Source organism: Gracilinanus agilis, chromosome 6, assembly GCF_016433145.1.
Source record: "Gracilinanus agilis isolate LMUSP501 chromosome 6, AgileGrace, whole genome shotgun sequence".
NCBI lineage: Eukaryota > Metazoa > Chordata > Mammalia > Didelphimorphia > Didelphidae > Gracilinanus > Gracilinanus agilis.
In genome coordinates, this window is record NC_058135.1 from 173,125,041 (window position 1) to 173,142,822 (window position 17,782).

Here is a 17,782-nt window from a genome sequence, read left to right on the forward strand (position 1 = left end):
TTGTACATGCCATAAATTATGCTTTCATGATTTTTATTTCTCTCTTGAATCTTTTGAGAACATTATGCTGTTGTTCCAAGCTCTCAGGGGAGTCCTCAGGCTCCTTTACCTTATCAAATGTTCATTTAATTTCATTTGTCTTACAGTATTTGTTTAGAGATACTTGGATTTGTGTGGATGTTTTGGTGGCCATGTTCCCTTGTGTTTTTAATATCTACCCTGTAAATTTATCTTTCATGCTTATGATTTTCAACTTGGTTTTCCTCCTCCTCTGATCTTTGATAATTTTACCCTTTTTTTTTCCTTTCTTTTACATTTTCTGACTCCTCTCATTTCGATGGCAGAATCCTGCACCTAGACCACTAACTTGTCTCAGCTCCTCCTACATTAGTTAATTCATTTATAACTAGCCTCAAACCCTGGCCCAAGTGATTTCTGGAGGAACAAAACTTTTTTTCATGCCTGATAGCTGGCTAAATGACCCTGCAGTTTTCCTCCCACTCCTATAGAAGTTTAAAAAGGGTTGAAGTCTGCTGTTTGTGCCTTAAAAATAATGGGGTAAAAACAGGGTGGACTAACAGATGGTAGGAACAGCAAGGAAATGGTTGAGTGTCTAAGTTTAAGTTTGTAGAAGGGAGTCAAAGAAATAAGAATCTCCCCATTAAGTTCAAACAGACTTTAAGATTCTGAAGGAAAATAGTCCTAGAGAAGACTTGCTTTCACCTACTAGTTATACAGATCTGGTTCGAATCCAGCTTCAGACATTTCCTAGCTGGGTGGTCCTGGACAAATCACATAACCCAGCCCTTACCACTCTTCTGGAACTGATCCTCGGTGTAAGATGCTAAGATAGAAAGTGAGAGTTTAAAAAAATTATTATATAGACCCAATAGCAATGTTTCTCCTGCTATTCAGTTTTCCATTCTGCTCATGTAATCTGGAGCTGAAACCTCTCTGCCCTTCTCAGCCACAACACATTTAGCCATTGAGTCCTGTGCAAGTAATTCCCAATCTGCATGTCAGGTTGTCTCCCTGCCCATCACTTCCCAACCCCATTTTCCCTGCCACACTATCATGACAAATGGGGCCATTTTTTACTGCCACCTGATGAGCCCGTTGCAAGTGTAGCAACTATTCCTGCTCAGTAAGTAAATGGTGGCTTTCAACGGACTTCAGATTGTTATATTGTTGTTCCTCCTCCCTTAACAAAGACAACTCACATTTGACAGTATCCCACTGGATGGTAGGTCAGGAAGGTGTGATCTTCAACTCCCACACCAAAGAAATGCCCTTATCTGAATTTGACACCAGAAGTACCATGTATGAAGTAAAACGCTGTCCCTCTGCATGAGTCCTTTCAGAACATAAATGGTAAAGTTGTCATCTACACCCTGTGAAGTTCAATATGTAAGTATTATTCAGTCAAGTCTAACTGTCTGGGGAACCAGCCCCTGCTGAATGACTTCTGAATAGAATCCAGAATAAGCAAGTTATTGACTTGACTCCAGAAGGAAAAAAAAAAAAAAAGAAGTTGGGCTACTCGAGGTTTTGTTTTGATATGCCCCTTAAGTCTCTTACTATAAATTTTATGTTGCTTTGAAAAGTCATTTCAGCATGTTTAAAACACTGCATTTTCTTCACTAGAGTTACTGTCGCTTTGGTACCCTGGATTTTTCCTCTTTTTATAAGCAAAATGGTGTAGGTACTCTTGCATTGAAATTTTTATTTAAGATCTTATTTTAACTTCAAGTGTGTTTAATGTATCAACCTCAGGAGCAAAGGTACTTTAAAAAATACTTCTTGTGAGAATAAAGTTAAATGTGACATTTTCTTTGGGACTGAAATTACAAAGAAGGTGATATGTTGTTTTTTCAGATATAAAAGGCTGGTTAGCCATTTGCGTTAGTAGGAAAAGAGTGTTAAAATTGCTTATATATTGTTTGGCACAAAGCTTACTAAAAGTAGAACTCAGGGAGGAATGCCAACTTTGCTACAATGGAAAGAAGTGGAGTAGAAAAAAATTTAAATGGCATAAAAGAATAAAAATAGCATGTAGCAAACCATATACTTCCATTATCTGATGATTTAAGGCCATGTCAACATTATAACAAAACAGTTGGTTAAAAATTTAGGCAAACCAGTTATTTAATGTCATACTTTAATTATTTAGTTCTTCAACTTTATTAGCCTGTATACTAGCATGTATTCCTCACTCATGCCTATGGCAGTCCAGATATTCCTTAGTCTAGCCTCCCTTTATAAGTTACTATGACCCAAATAATTCATCATGGGTGATCAAGCTCTCTGGTTGGCTACAGCCAACTTAGAGAAACAACTGGTGGCGCAGTGGAGAGAGCACTGGACCTAGAGTCAGGAAGACCTGAGTCTTCCAGTCTTATTAGCTCTATGACCCTGGGCAAGTGACTTAACCTCTGTCTGCCTTGAGGATTCTGTTGTAAGCGTCAAATGAGATATCTGTAAAGTGTTTTGTAAAAGCACTTAGCCTAGAACCTGGCACCTAGAGGTATATGAAATGTTCATTCCCTACCTGTCTTAAGTCCTCTAAACCTCCATTCTTACCAATAATCCTGTGACTTGGAATAAATTTTAAAACAGGTACCCCAGTGATAAATTTTGAAGTCTTCTGTACTTGAGTTTTGGAGCAGCTCCTAAACTAAGAATTAAATTTGAATGAAACTTTTGTTTTCAATTTTTACCCGTGAAATAGGTGGGACATGATTATGTTTGGATATGGGTAAGCATTCCCAATTAGTCAAGGCAGCTTTTCTGACAGTAAATGATGCAATTATTCACCTGTTTTCTGAAAGTAATCAAAGGCAAATGACTTGATACCAAGGGGGAAAGCCTGACATTGGCTTTATTTACCACCCTAAAACGTCAGGAACTCTATTGCACAGAACTGCAGAAGTTCAAAGTTAGAAGGAACCTCAGCAACCATTTAGCCTAGCCCATGCCCCCAAAAGAATTCCATTTGACGTGAAATCCAAAAGTGGCTATCCAGCCTTTGCTTTTGATTAAAGACTTCCAATGAAAGAAAGCCCATTGCTCCCCAAGGGAGCCTGCTCCACTTTTTGGACAGTTCTAATTATTAGGAATTTTTTCCTCAAATGAAATCTAAATTTGTTTTTGTGACTTTTACCCACTCTTCTACATTCTGGCACCAATTGGAACAAGTCTAATCCCTCTTCCAAGTGCTTGGAGACAGATGTAATTCACTCACTAAATCTCTTTACCTTGTAAAACATTCTCAGTGTTTTCTACCAGTCCTCTTATGACATGACTTGAGGCCCTTAAACATTCTGGTTGCCAGCCTATGAGCATTCTCCAGCATATAAGGTCCTTCTCAAACTGTCATGTCCAGAACAAAATACAAAACCCCAGCTGTAATCTGACCAGAATAAAATACAAAAAGGATGACTCCTTTCTTATTCCTGGAAGCTGTCTATCTTCATCTTCATATAACTTATGATTATATCATCTTATTTAGCTATTTATTTAATTATGTATGTGTTTATTTAATTATTAGTTATTATTTAATTAGCTATACTACTAATTGCACTACTAACTAACTGGGAGCTTTACAGTTCACCAAAACCTCAGATTTTTTTCCCCAAACTACCCTGCATTCATGCCTTCCCCCACTTGTTAAGCAAAAATTTTTAGCTCAAATATAAGACTTTACATCTATTCATAATACTTTTCAGCTTGTTAAATTGACTCAGTGTTTTAGTATGTTAATATTTGGGGAATTCTAGTCTTTCTTCCTTTAAGCCAAGTATGCATGCACGCACACATCTTGTTTCTCAGCTCCTTCCATTCTTAAGTTTTCTGGCTGAAACAATGTATGCCAATTTTTGCAGTGTTGGGAAGTGGAGGAAAAAGAAGATTGGTGTTTTCAACAGAGTCTGCTCCTCTGGAGTTCCTTTATTTAGGAGCAGCCCCAGGCAGAGAGAAGACTAATTTTCCCCCATCCCTCCCTCCCACACACAGGACTAAGTAGAGCTGTTTATTGCAACTAGATGATGATAGGATGGCCAGGATGGGGTATGTTGGCAGTCTCTGCAGCAGGAAGAAAATCTGGATTGGGATTTCAGAAAGGCAGCCCATGGGCAGATTATAGGTTCTGTCTGAACTTGGAGGCTGGCAGGATACAGATTGAGTGCATCAAGAGATTGGCATTCTTCGCTTTTAAGTCATAAGTATTTTGTTGGGCTTATGTCTTTCTTATATGGCTTCAGCTATAATTGTTCTACTTCTGACAACAAATTTTCTTTCAAGTGGGTTTTGGGGTTTTTTTGTGATGATCCACCCAGGACTCATTCTATCATTTGCAGACTGCATTTTTTTCCATTTGCTAGTCCAGTTCTGCAATTTCTCTCCTTTTTACCACAATATGGCAAAGAAAACATGATTGAAAGTAGTTCAGAAATCCCATTTAGCCAACTAGAGTTCTTCCACTTACCTAGGATGTAGTTTACTTTGGGCCAAGTGACTTAAATTTAAAGCCAGCTATGTGTTCTCCTTAGAAATATTAGATTAGATGAGAATATTTAACTCCTTAAAAGTGCTTGATGGCAACTCTATATTAGAAGTATTTGTTTTATCGTTTCCCTTTCAAAAGTCAACATCCTTGGCAGAGAAACTAAGCAAAAAAGAATTTGGCAACTCCACTTCCTCTCTCCAACTGTCATCATCTCATATGCCCCAAGTAGCAGTACTCTCTTATTGACCCTCCTTTTCCCCCAGTGTTGCTAAAAAAAAATTAAACACTTTATCTGTTTCATCATCTCATATGCCCCAGGTAGCAGGATTCTCTTCCCTATATTGACCCTACTTTTTTCCCCCAGCGTTGCTTAAAAAAAAAATTTAAACATTTTATCGTCCTTGGCTTTCCTTGACAGCTTCACTTTATTCTGAGTTTTAGCATTCCCAATACTATTCTTACTGTAAATACCATGCTATGAATTTGAATTAATCCTCTGTAATCTGTCCTTCCTCCTACTTATCTTTTGTTCAGATAATTTTAAAGTCTGAGTTGGAATCCTCCATGCAATCTTATCCATCTCCCTAGACAACTCCTATTTTTCTTCCTCATAAAATTGTTTCCCTTCATGTCATAAGAATTCCATTCTAGAGACTTCATTCCTCCTGGGGTCACTTTGCCATTAAGAGTCTTGCTCCTTGGGTACCTGAAACCAGTGTTTCTTCTGAAGTCTTGGAGATCTGTTCTCCCCAAATATAGTTATAGACACGTCAGACGATGGCCATATTTCCCTTCCTTTTCAATCATAAACTCTAGAAGGGAGTGGATACTTCTTCCATTATTTCTACCCCAGTAACCAATCCCACCTTGTTCAGGAGAATCCTACCCCAAAATGGAAATCTCCCTTTTGGTTCCTGCACACTTAAAAGGATGAAACTATTATTAAAGTAAATCACACAATTATTAGCTGTTCTGTGCTTTGGGCTGAGATAGAGCTCCAAGAGATGACAGGATGATGGAAGTGATATCATACTTCTGTGTGTGCAAATTTGATGTCCTATTTTGTGAACTCCTCGCTTCCTCTCTCTTTCTGCCCTGGTAGCCTGTCAGAGGGCAGCAAGGGGGCACAGAGGATGGAACAAAGGGACTAGATTCCTTTGTTCAAAACTGGCCTCAGACACTTACTCGCTGTGTGACCCTAGGCAAGTCACTTAACCCTGTTTGCCTCCATTGCCTCATCCACAAAATGAGCTGGAGAAGGACATGGAAAACCACTTTAGTATCTTTGCCAAGAAAACTCCAAGTGGGGACACAACGAGTTAAACATGACTGAAATGTCAGAACAACAACAATGACAATCACTTCTAATTCTTCTCCTTGAATACGTGCCCAAATGCTTCCCACCTTGTTTCTCCCCCCTGGTTTCAGGACTCAAGAGCACCTTCTGGATATAATGTTCTAAAATTCTTAATGTAGTAATAAAGTTTAGTAGTTTGCTTTTTATTTATTAATTTAATTAGTTTGATTGATTTTATGTTTTATTATATATTTATATTAATTTAATAATGCTACCCACTTCCTCTAAACCTCCCACCTTTTTTGAATCTATCCTCTTTCTTTTGATTCAGATATATGTGAACTACATTCTAATCATGGCTCTTCTCCCTCAGTAATATCTATCAAATTAAATTGACCTCTTTGTATTAGATTCTCTAGATCGACTTGCTATTACTTATTCTTTGAGCATTTGTATAGAAATACTTGAAACCCTAGTTTTTGTTTTGTTTTATTATTACTGTTGACTGGTTACTTGCTCAGATTTTCTCTCCTCTTGTCTTCTGGATGTCTCAACTGCAGTTCTTCCTCCATTGTACCAATTCATATTCCTCTCTCCAATGTGGTAAATCAACATAAATGAGGGTTTCTTAATCTGGGGTCAATGAATCTGACTTTTAAATCTTTTTGATAACTGATTTCAATTTACTTGGTTCACTTTGTAATCCTATGTATTTTATTTTTATGCATTTAAAAACATTATTCTGAGGAAGGTTTATATACCCCATCAGGTTGCCAAAAGGGTCCATGAAAAAATGTTAAGAACCCCTAATGTAGACAGATTTTTTTCTCCCCCTTTTACTTTACACTTTAAAGCTGTTTTCTTGGTAGTAGCAGTTTAGCCCTAGCCCTCACTATTACCTTCCTTAAGCCTTAAACTGGATAATTTATTCACCTTCAGGGGCCTGTGCTGCTATACACTGAGAACAGCTTCTTCCAGGAAAATGTAGCTCAACGGGATATATGCCAGCATAAATCCTGAGAAAATGTTTCCTTCTGCACTTGAGTCATTCTATCACCAGTGAAAAAAAAATTAACACAAAGCTCAAATTTTAGGCATTTAGGGGATTATAGGAAATAATGACCGTGAAGGCTTTGTAAAACCTTTACACATAGTAATGCTTAAATCATTTCATGGTATTGGTATCATTTCTCTTTCTCCTTTTCCTTATTCTTCTTGCTTTCTTCCTTTTTTTTTCATAACCCCTACTTTACCTCCTAAACCAGAATGAAGGGAGGATATAATATAATAAAACATCAACTGTTTATTAAGCACCTGCTGTGTGCACTGCACTATGGTAAAGCCCTGGTGCAGATCCTTGCCCTCAGGAAACTAATAATGTATTTATTGGGGTAAGAACCTAACACCAATGGCTATTCTGTTATACTCCGTATCACATGATAAGTGCACACATGAAATATTCTCCTAATTAAATGGATTTGTAATTTCATCCTAATTTGTGTCTTTGCCTTTGGTTTATTCTCTGCCCAATCTTCCACCTGGTTGCCAAATTGAGTTCTTAATGCACCCGTCTGGTCATGCAGCTCTCCTGCTTAACAAAATTCAGTGGCTCCCCTCTGCATTAAAAATAAAATGCAAACCCTTCTGTTTGGCCTTGTAAGCATTTCACAGTCTTCTCTCCAGCTCATCTTTTTGCAGATGTTCCCTCCAAAGATAAAAACCCCAACCCTTGCATACTACTCATCCTGTGCCTAGTTCTACCCATGTCCTTCCAGCAGTTTGCCATAAGGAGTCATCCCCGATGCACCTGGAATAGAGCCTTACCAGGAATAGCACTTCATCAAAACACAACCTTTTCCCTAGGTTGTATGAACTTACCTTTTTGGACCCACACATTCCCACAAGAAAAAACCATTTCTTTCTATCTGCCTTCCTCTGGTCTGCTTGGCATTACAAAGAGCAATAGGCATAGAGGAGATAGATACCCATCTAAGCTTTGAGTGCTTGATAGTCAAGTTATTTCTTAAATAATGAAAATCAATTCTAGGTTTAAGTTTTGAGTTCTAAATTCTCTTCCTTCTGACTTTCCCTCTTCCACTCCCTCCCTGCCCTTCTCCCTCTCTGAAAGTAATCAATTTGATATAGATTATATATATAAACACTTTTCCATGTTGATCATTTTGTGGAAGTGATCTCAAATGAGAAGAAGCAGGAGAAGGAGAAGAAGGAGAAGAAAAGGAGGAGGAGGAGGAGGAGGAGGAGAAGGAGAAGGAGGGAGGAACGAAGGAACAAAGGAATAGTAGTAGTTTCTGTCTACATTCAGACTCCATCAAGTTCTTTCTCAGAGGGCAGATGGAATTTTTCATCATGAATTTCTCGGAATGTCTTGGATCACTACACTGCTGAGAATAACTAGTTCATTCATAGTTATTCATCAAGAAATATTGCTGTCACTGTGTAAAATGTCCTTCTGATTTTGTTCACTTCACTTTGCATCAGTTTGTTTAAGTCTTTCCAGATTTTTCTGAAATCTTCCTACTTGTCATTTCTATAGCATAGTAGTATTCCATAATTATCATATACCACAACTTGTCCAGCCATTCCCCAAATGGTGGACAACCCCTCAATTTCTAATTCTTTGCTACCACAAAAGGAGCTGCAATAAATATTTTTGTACAAATATGTCCTCCCCCCACCCCCGCCTTTTTTTTTTATTTCTTTGGGATACAGACCTAGTGATGGTCTTGATGGATCAAAGGGTATACACAACTTTAGAGCAGTACAGGTCTTCTCGAAGAGTGGTCCAGAGACCACAGGAGCTCCTCAAAGTCAAAGGTGTTTTAGTATCAGTACTAAGACGTTTTCATTTCTGATATAGCAAATATGGAGTGACATTACCTAAAACAACAAAAGCTGGGCAGGGAGACTGGCCTGCAGTCCTACATCATGTTTAAGAATGGAAAGGGGTCTTGAAGCAGCACTAGTGGAATGTAATGACCGCCAGGATTTGATATTAGAGGACTTCACCTTGAACACCAGCTTTGCCATCTCCCATCTCCTAACCTAGAATCATAGATTTATATTCAGAAGAGACCCAGGAAGAAATCAAATCTAAATCTCTAATTTTATAAATGAGAAAGCTGAGACTTATAAATGTTCACAGACTTGCCTATAGTCACAAAGCTAGTAAGTTTCTGAACTAGGATTCTAACCTATATCTTCCTGATTCCAAAGGTAGCCTCTTTGGGCCTTAATTTCCTCATCTGTAAAATCCAGAAGTTAGACTAAGTGACTTCCAAAGGCCCTTCTGCCTCAAAATCTTTGATCTTATGATCTTACATAACTTATATTTGTTAAATACTCCCATTTGAAGGACATCGTAATAATTCTGACTTTTTTTTCCACTATTTACTGTGTTGAAGGATCTCTGACCATTTTTTTCCATTATGTCAATTCCTCTTTACCCTTGCTTTTAGTGGGGGGAAAAATCACTTTATATTTCATGTATTCTATTTATATGTGTTTATAAAAGTTGTGTGTTGGTATAATTTGGGAAGTTAGCAATTCCAGGTCTCTTTAGCATAAAGCTCAGTCATTTTTCATGTGATCCTGTTTGAGGCAGTTACCAAGGGGACCGTCATATCGTAAGTATAATTTTCACCTCCTCCTAGACGGCCAGTCATGTCTTCCTTGCTTCTCTCTCTTCTCTACCACTTCATATGAGAATCAAACTGAAAAAGTTGGAGTTCCTCATTCTTAGACATTGTACTTAACAAATCTGGACTATTCACAGGACTGCTGAATAGGTAACACATTGTAGAAAAGTAAGCAATGTCCAATAGTTTACACATATTGCTATTATGGGAGTCATAACTCTTTGTTTAAGAACATGTTAACATTTTTCAGACTTGATTTTGGCCATAAGGTATTATAAAGAACACCCTTGGAATGTTCTGCTAATTTGTAATAACTTTGGAGTGTGAATATTTGGAGATTGTAATCTTGGAGGAGAAGAGAGAGAAACATTATTTGGCCATAAATTTGCAAATACCTCATGTCTTAAATGATGATTAGGTGGTGGCACAGACCACCAAAAGGCAAATAAAATATACAAGTTAGTTTAAATTCCTCATATTTCTTTTCCTGCTTTGAAATTTCTGACATTCTAAAGGATAGAGTGATGGACCAAAACTTAAAAAAAAATGCCTTTAATTTAATAGGGATGAATGTAAAATGCTAGACTTGGGTTCAGAAAATAAAATTCATGAGTAAGGAATAGGTGAGGACATGACTAGATGATATTTTCTGTGAAAAAGATTTAGGAATTTAATGGACTGTGATCTCAACATGAATCTGTCGGTAACAATGGCAACCAAAAAAAAAGCTAATGAAATCTTAGTGTCCAGTTAGAGGGAGGAAATGGTTGCCACTGTACCTTGATCTTGCCAGACGATTGGATGATTGTGCTTCATACCAGGTATCAGCTTACTAGAAACATTAAGCCAATGTAAGAATATGGAGGAAAATATATTAACATAATACTATGCTGATATCTTCATCATACTGAGAGGGGATGTCCTATCCAAAATAACCAGAACAAAGTAGACAATCAAAACAATCAGCTCTTCTCAGGATTTTCTGAAAAGGCCAACTTTAGGATGTTCTTTTAATGAGGGTGCAAAAAACTTGACAAGGTAGAATATGGAGTGAAGCAGGCAGGACAATTGGTATTTTACAATAGTCTAGCCTATATTGTACATATTACTTCAGGATTTTTTTCCCTTTTTTTCCCTTTTTTTGTTGAAAGAGTTCAACAGCTGAATCCAAAACAAGTTTACAGGAAAAATGGTCAAAGCATCCTATTTTTAAACCATTTACTTATAATCTTGACTATTTCCTATTTCTTCTCTTCCCTGGATAGGAAGACAACCCCATCCATGTTCATTTCTTTTATTTTTTCCTCTAGCTGCATTTATACTTTTTCTTTTAAGACCTTTCCTGGCTGTATTCTTGATTAAGATTATCCCAGAAGCCTTGCAGGGAAAACTCTGAATATTTCACAGAAGTGCAAGAACAGAAGTGCTGGCTTGATGTGGGTACTCTCTGCAGGGTTACTCTTTTGGTCATCAAAAACAGAGCTCTTGGATGGCCTAACATTTTCTTGGTACATCCAGTCTCTTGTTGCTTCCAACTTCACCAAGCCCAGCTTTGCCAAAATTAACATGACAACTTGCATGCTGTGATCAGAGCTTCCATTTTATCTCACTATAAAATGATGTCAGATTTCATCGTTGAGGGTTTGATCTGCGATTGTACTCACAATGGGCTTCCCTGTAAAGGAATGTGTAAAAGTACTGAAAAAAGATTGCCAGCACTTTAGACTGAGGTATGTCAGGATGACAGCAGGAGGCAGAACAAACTCCTGATTGGAGACTGTGCAAGAAGACAAACACCAGGGATTGTGACAGTGTGGAGCCTGGAATCAACCACCCCATCCTGACTTAGCAATGGCATCCAACCTACAAAGAGGGCAGAACCAAACAGGGCCTGCCAGTCCCCTACAGGAGGATGAGGGCTTAAATTTGGGGTGGAGGTAGGGATGAAGTGGGGGAAACTAACCCAGAACCAAGTGCCAATATAGAAAATAATGCTGAAGATACAAGTAAACAGAAAAAATATATATGTTTAATGAAAAAAAAAGTTATATATTAAGAAAAGTCCAAGAGGTAAACCTACCTAGTAGTTTGGTATTTTATTTTTAAGCAGATGAACAAATAGAATGCAATGGTTCAGTGAGGCAAAAAGAAATTTTAGGGGGGAAAAATGGTAAAAAGACTGAAAAAATAGAACATCAGAACAGAAGAAAAAATTCGCAAATCATCTGGCTCTAAGAAAGCCATGCCCAGACAAAAAGCCTGAATTCCATGTATCAAGAAATCATTAAAGCAAATTTCCCAAATCTATTAGAACTTTAAGGCAAAGTAAAAGAAGAAAGAATCCATTGGTCACTTTCTTAAAGAAACCCCATGTAAAAAACATCCAGGAATGACATAGACAAAAATCCAGAGCTTCTAGATCAAAGGGGAAAAAATACCACAAAGGATCAGAAAGAAAAAGCTCAGATACGAAGGAATGATAGTAAAAATCTCAGAAGTTAGGGGAAGATAGATGGCAACATGGATGGTGTATTGGGTCTGGAGTCAGGAAGCTGTGTGACTGGGCAAATCACTTAACCTCTGTTTGCCTCATTTTAATATACTAATTGGACTATACACTATGTCCTAATTGGATTTATTATAGGAACATGTGGTTGGTTCAATGTTAAGAAAAGTATAAATAGGCAAAAAATATAGCACGAGTATGCAATAAATCTAATAACTTTGTCTATTGATATAAGAACTCAGAATTCTACAAACTTGCTCTGAATGCTATAAACAGAAACTATTCCTAAGCTAGCATTTCACATCATATTGCACAAAACCAAATGGGTATGTGGTCTCAATATTAAATACCATGACATAAATTAAAAGAGAGGTGAAGGCATGCCTTTCGCAACAATGGATAGGGGGATAGTTTTTTACCAAAAAATATTCAATAAAGTTGATTACAAAAGATGAAAATGATTATAATATAAAATTGAAAAGTTGTAGCACAAATGCAATCAGTGCTGTTAGAAGTAAAAGAGAAAGTTTAATTTCATTTCATTTATTTTGCATTTCATGTGGTGGGGCATTGAGGACACCTTGGCAGAAAGAAAGAGTAGCCAGCAAAAGAGGCAAAGAGTCGTTCCTTATTTTTAAAAATTATTGACACTGTACTAAAAGTAATTTCTTACATCTTATTGATTCCAAAAGCAAATTGTAACCTATGGGAAAATGCATAGAGAATTCCACATGAATGAACCTCAATTTCAGAAGTGTTAAAAAAAATATCTATGACTAACAAAGCTTGAAGTTCAGTTATCTGTGTATGTTCCTATGTTCATTTACATATATGACTATATAGATATATACATATATCTATGCACGTATATGTGTGTACACATATAAATAGATGTAAAAATATGCGTTATATACAGATAACAGGATGAAAACATGGACCTTAGTCCATGAAAAGGAAGGGGGAAAAAAAATCACTCGTATGGATGACAGAATATTTGCCATGAGAAATTAGCAAAAACTAAGCACAGAAGTTGATTTTTATGCAGTGTGATTTTATATTAAAGAACTGATAAAGAGCAGCTGTGTTTCCCCAAGAACTTGGAATAATTTCCACAAGGTGAAAAGATTAGAATACATAAGACTCTGAGCTCTTTGAGAGCAGGGACTGTCTTTTGTCTTTCTCTGAATCCCCAGCACTTAGTAGAGCCTGGCATGGATGTAATATGTGCTTAAAAATGCTTATTGACTCACCTGTGGAAAATGATCATCTTGGTATTAAAGAGAGAACTTCTAGAAGTTTAACACTTCTGTGGATGTCTGCAGATCATAATCCACAATATAATCATAATCTTTCTCATCATGTAGGATTATTGTCCATGTTGTTTCATCAATCTGCCCCCAGCAGACCTGCCCAACATGTTGGTCAACCTTCTCCCAAGTTCTTTTTTTTTTTATATTTGGGTACATTGCAGCACATGACTGCCCTTTTATTCTTGGCTCACATTAGACAATCAACCACTTTTTAAAATCACATTTTTATTGGATGACATCCTTTGTGCCACTTCCAGAACCATTTAATCTAAATCTAAAAAATAAAATCTAAATCTAAAAATCTGACTAGAACAAAGATTGTTGCCAACCAACCAGCTTAAGTCCTAACAACTCGGTTTTGATTTATGGTCTGACCACTGGTTGATGAACAGCTCAGGTCTTTTTATTCACTGGCTTAGAGGTACCACATACCCTCTCTCAGTGACTGACTCTCTGACCACCCTTCTACCTATTTACAGAAGCAACATGGAATCATCCTGATCTCTCACAATGCAGAAATTTGATTGTAACAACAGATACTATTTTCTTCTCCTAAAAAGATTTGTAAATGGAAGGGAAAGAAGAAGAGAGGTGAAGTGAGAGGGAGAAGTGGTGGTTTCATTCTTTGGTACTATATGTTCTTGTGCTCATTTTCTATTTTATTTTAGCTTATTTGTGAAATTTCACTTTCACACGCTGTCAAGTTCAAATGTTTAAACATTTCTCCCTTTAGGAGACAAAAATAAAATAGAGTAACATGTACTAATAAACTTGCCCCTGACTCCAGGAGATAAGCTTCAATGCATATGGTCATAAAGTATGGCCTCAAGTCTTAGAGAAAAGTAATAAATTTACATAAATAAAATAAATTTTAATACATATTTTAAAAATAAGGGGAAAACATAATAATGCATAGCCAACAAAGCTAATTCTACAAAGAAAAACTAAATTAATATTTCTTATATTTTCATTTGTATATGTGTGTGTTTCTGTATATCACCTTTGGTGGACTAATGGGAGAATTCATTTTAGAAAGAATTTTCTTACTCACCTTTCCAAAAAATGTTGTTCTTCTCTGTTACATCTCCTGACACCTTTTGATTTCTGATGATCTGTGATAATCACCAAGAAGACCCAGGTACATTGATGCCAAAAATAAAAAAGTCTTTAGCAAATCAAAAGGTGTTAGAGAAAGTCTTAGAAGAGAGAAAAAAAATTAGGAAGAGTGAATCTGCTTTCTCTTAGATATGTCCCACAGCTAATTAATGAGGGCATTCACACACAGATTTGTGACTTACCTGGTTTTTATTTTAGCTTCATGGCTGATGCTTGACAATAATTACAAGTTTTTCTAGGCTCATGAGCAATTTAGTTGTTGTATTCATTTGAAAATAAGGAAAAATTTGAGGGACCAAAGACCACTGATTTATAAAACTGTTGAAAGAATGGTTTCCATAGAATTGGCCATAGAGTGGAAGTCAATCGTATGAAACTATCCGTCATCCATAAATATTTAAGGATTATTTATTTCCTTCTGATCATAAAGATAGTATGATAAAGCACCTTAGTGGTCATCCAGTCCATTGTTGTTATTGTTCAGTAATATCCAACTCCTTGTGAGCCTGTGGATCATACTGTCTGTGTGGTTTTCTTTTCTTTTTTAAAATTAATTAATTTTTTTGTTTATTTGATTTAGAATATTTTTCCATGGTTACATGATTTATATTCTTTCCTTCCTTCCCTCCTATGGCCATTGAGCAATTCAACAGGGTTTTACGTGTATCATTGATCAAGACCTATTTCCACATTATTAATATTTGCATTAAGGTGATCCCTTAGAGTCTACATTCCCAATCATATCCCCATCACCATGTTATGAAGGAAATGTTTTTCTTCTGTGTTTCTTCTCCCACAGTTCTTTCTCTGGATATAGATAGCATTCATTCTCATAAGTCCCTCAGAATTGTCCTGGGTCATTGCATTGCTGCTATTACAGAAGTCCATTACGTTCAATTGCGCCTGTGGGGTTTTCTTGGCAAAGATACTGGAGTGGGTCATCATTTCCTTCTCTAGTGGATTAAGGTAGACTGAGGTTAAGTGACTTGTCCAAGTCACACAGCTAATAAGTGTCTGAGGTCAGATCTTCCCGACTCCAGGTCCAGCACTCTATCCATTGAGCCGCCTAACTTCTTATTCAGTCCAGCCTCTTCGCTATACTGATAAGGAAGCCAAAGACTTGAGAAGCAAAATCAGTTACCCAAAGTCAGATTTAGTAAAAGCTAAAACTCAAGATTAATCCCTCTGCCTCTAATTCAATGGTTATTTCTACTATACACACAAGCTACACCTCAGTGAGGGCAGTACATAAAATTTGGGTTTAAAAATACCTGTCTAATAAGTTTCACCTAAATTCTACCCAGTCCACTTATAATGCAGATAGTCTGTTGTAGATTATCCAAATCTTAATTCATATTTTATTGGCATTGTCTCCTAACCTACTTCACTGTACTTTTAAAAAATAACAACAGGGCTTTATTTTTTCTTTTTTGGGGGCTGAAAAAAAAATTGGAAAGGAGGCTGCAATTGTGAGCTACGTAGTTTACAAAAGAATAGTACTTTAAGCACAGCTTTTGACGTCATTCTTAGTAATATGTGCTCCATACCATACAGTGTGAAAAAGCACAGACTTGAGTGGGGGTGCAGAATGGGGGAAGTTGGATCATCACACTTCATGTAGTTCATTTTGTTGAAAGTGTTTTTATTATTCAAGAACACCAATTGTAACTGTATTCAAATATAAGTAAAGAAACCCATTCCAAATCAACTAAATTATTTAGGGAAAATTTACATCTCCATTTCCTCCTGTTATAAATAAAAATGACAAATTAACTACATGGATAATAAAATGTTTAATCCTTACTTAAAACAATTATATCACATACAAAACTATCAGAGGAGCAAAGGCACTTGTTAAGAAAATTGTGAGATTCAAGTAAAATATATAGGTGAACTCAGAGATTCCCCTGTAAGAAATATACTCCAGAAGATGCAAGATAGAAATAAAAACTCCATGTATATCAAAATACTTGTAGTAGTACTTCTTCGTAGTGGCAAGGAACTGGAAACAGAATAGCCCATAAACTGGTATTTGGCCAAATATATTGTGGTACAAAGATGTAATCAAATATTACTGAGCTGTAAGAAATAATAAATATGAAGAACAGAGAGAAACAAGAGAAAACATATGTGAATTATTACAAAGTGAAGGAAGCAGAACCAGAAAAACAATATACACAGTGACTACAAAGATGTAAACAGAAAGAGCAAAAGAATCTAAAACTGAGTACTCTATCTGGAAGGACTAAAGATGGTCCCTCAAAATAAGAGAAGATGCACCTTTCTCTCCTTTTTCCAAAATTGGGCAATTGTAGACATAGACCATCATATAGAATGTCAGACTGTTCTTGTGTTGATTAGGTTTGCTGAACTGCCTTTCCTTCCTTTCTCTTTCTTATTTTATTCCTTATTATAAAGGATAATTCAATAGTTAGTAGAAAAGAGTAGGTAGACAGATTTTAAAAGAATAAAATTTTAAATGTCATTTTATAAGGAAAAAAATCACATCCTCAAAGCACTCTGAAAAATCAAAAAGCACTAAAACATAAGTTGTTGCATTTGTGATAAAAAATATATGTTTAATGTTTTGAGTAGAATATCTAGGAATCAATAATTTAGTGTTTATTTCTTTTATTTATAGGCAACAAGAGAAACTCTCAGTCATCACTGTACTACCCTTGGTGATGCTCTCAGGAAGGAGAATGATTTTGCTCTAATAATTGATGGCAAAACTCTGAAGTATGCCTTAACATTTGGAGTGAGACAGTATTTCCTGGACTTAGCTTTGTCCTGCAAAGCTGTTATTTGTTGCAGGTAAGTTTGTTTTTCTTAATATGAGAAGCCACCCAGTAAAATGTGTCCTTCACATCTTCTATTTAAATGTCCTTCATGTGAGTTTATTCAGGAGTTGCTTGCAAAGCACTCATTGTTAAACTTCACTAATTTTAAAAACTACCTGTTTCTATACATAAATTACTAGTTTTGAGAATTGTTCAAATCTGTTTACTAAAGAGTTAAGAATTTGTTTACATTTAACCATATTTTATTTTTTAAATAGTTCTCTGCCTTTGACTCTTTTCAATTACATGTAGAAACAATTTTCAACAATTACTTTCTGAGAATTTGTGATACAAATTCTCTCACTTGCTCCCTCTTCTCCCCCCTCACCACATCAGTAAATAATCTGATTTAGGTTATATCAGTGTGTTATGCAACACAAATTTCCATTTTCCCTACATCATGACAAAACACATAAATATAGATATAGATATAGATATAGATATAGATATAGATATATAGATATATCACAGATAAAAGAAAAAACTCATGAAGGAAATGCTTTGTTCTGTTTTCACACTCCAACAGTTTCCTTTTGGCTGTAGTTAGCATTTT

At 36.2% G+C, this 17,782-nt stretch overlaps 1 protein-coding gene across 1 annotated transcript in view; it reads left to right on the forward strand.

Moving 5' to 3' along the window:
* The window catches only part of ATP8A1 (ATPase phospholipid transporting 8A1), a 279,653-nt gene that overhangs the window by 179,282 nt on the left and 82,589 nt on the right, over positions 1 to 17,782 (forward strand). The window contains exon 27 of the mRNA XM_044681740.1: positions 17,031 to 17,203. Within this exon, the coding sequence (XP_044537675.1) occupies positions 17,031 to 17,203 (173 nt within the window). The remainder of the gene's footprint in view (positions 1 to 17,030; positions 17,204 to 17,782) is intronic.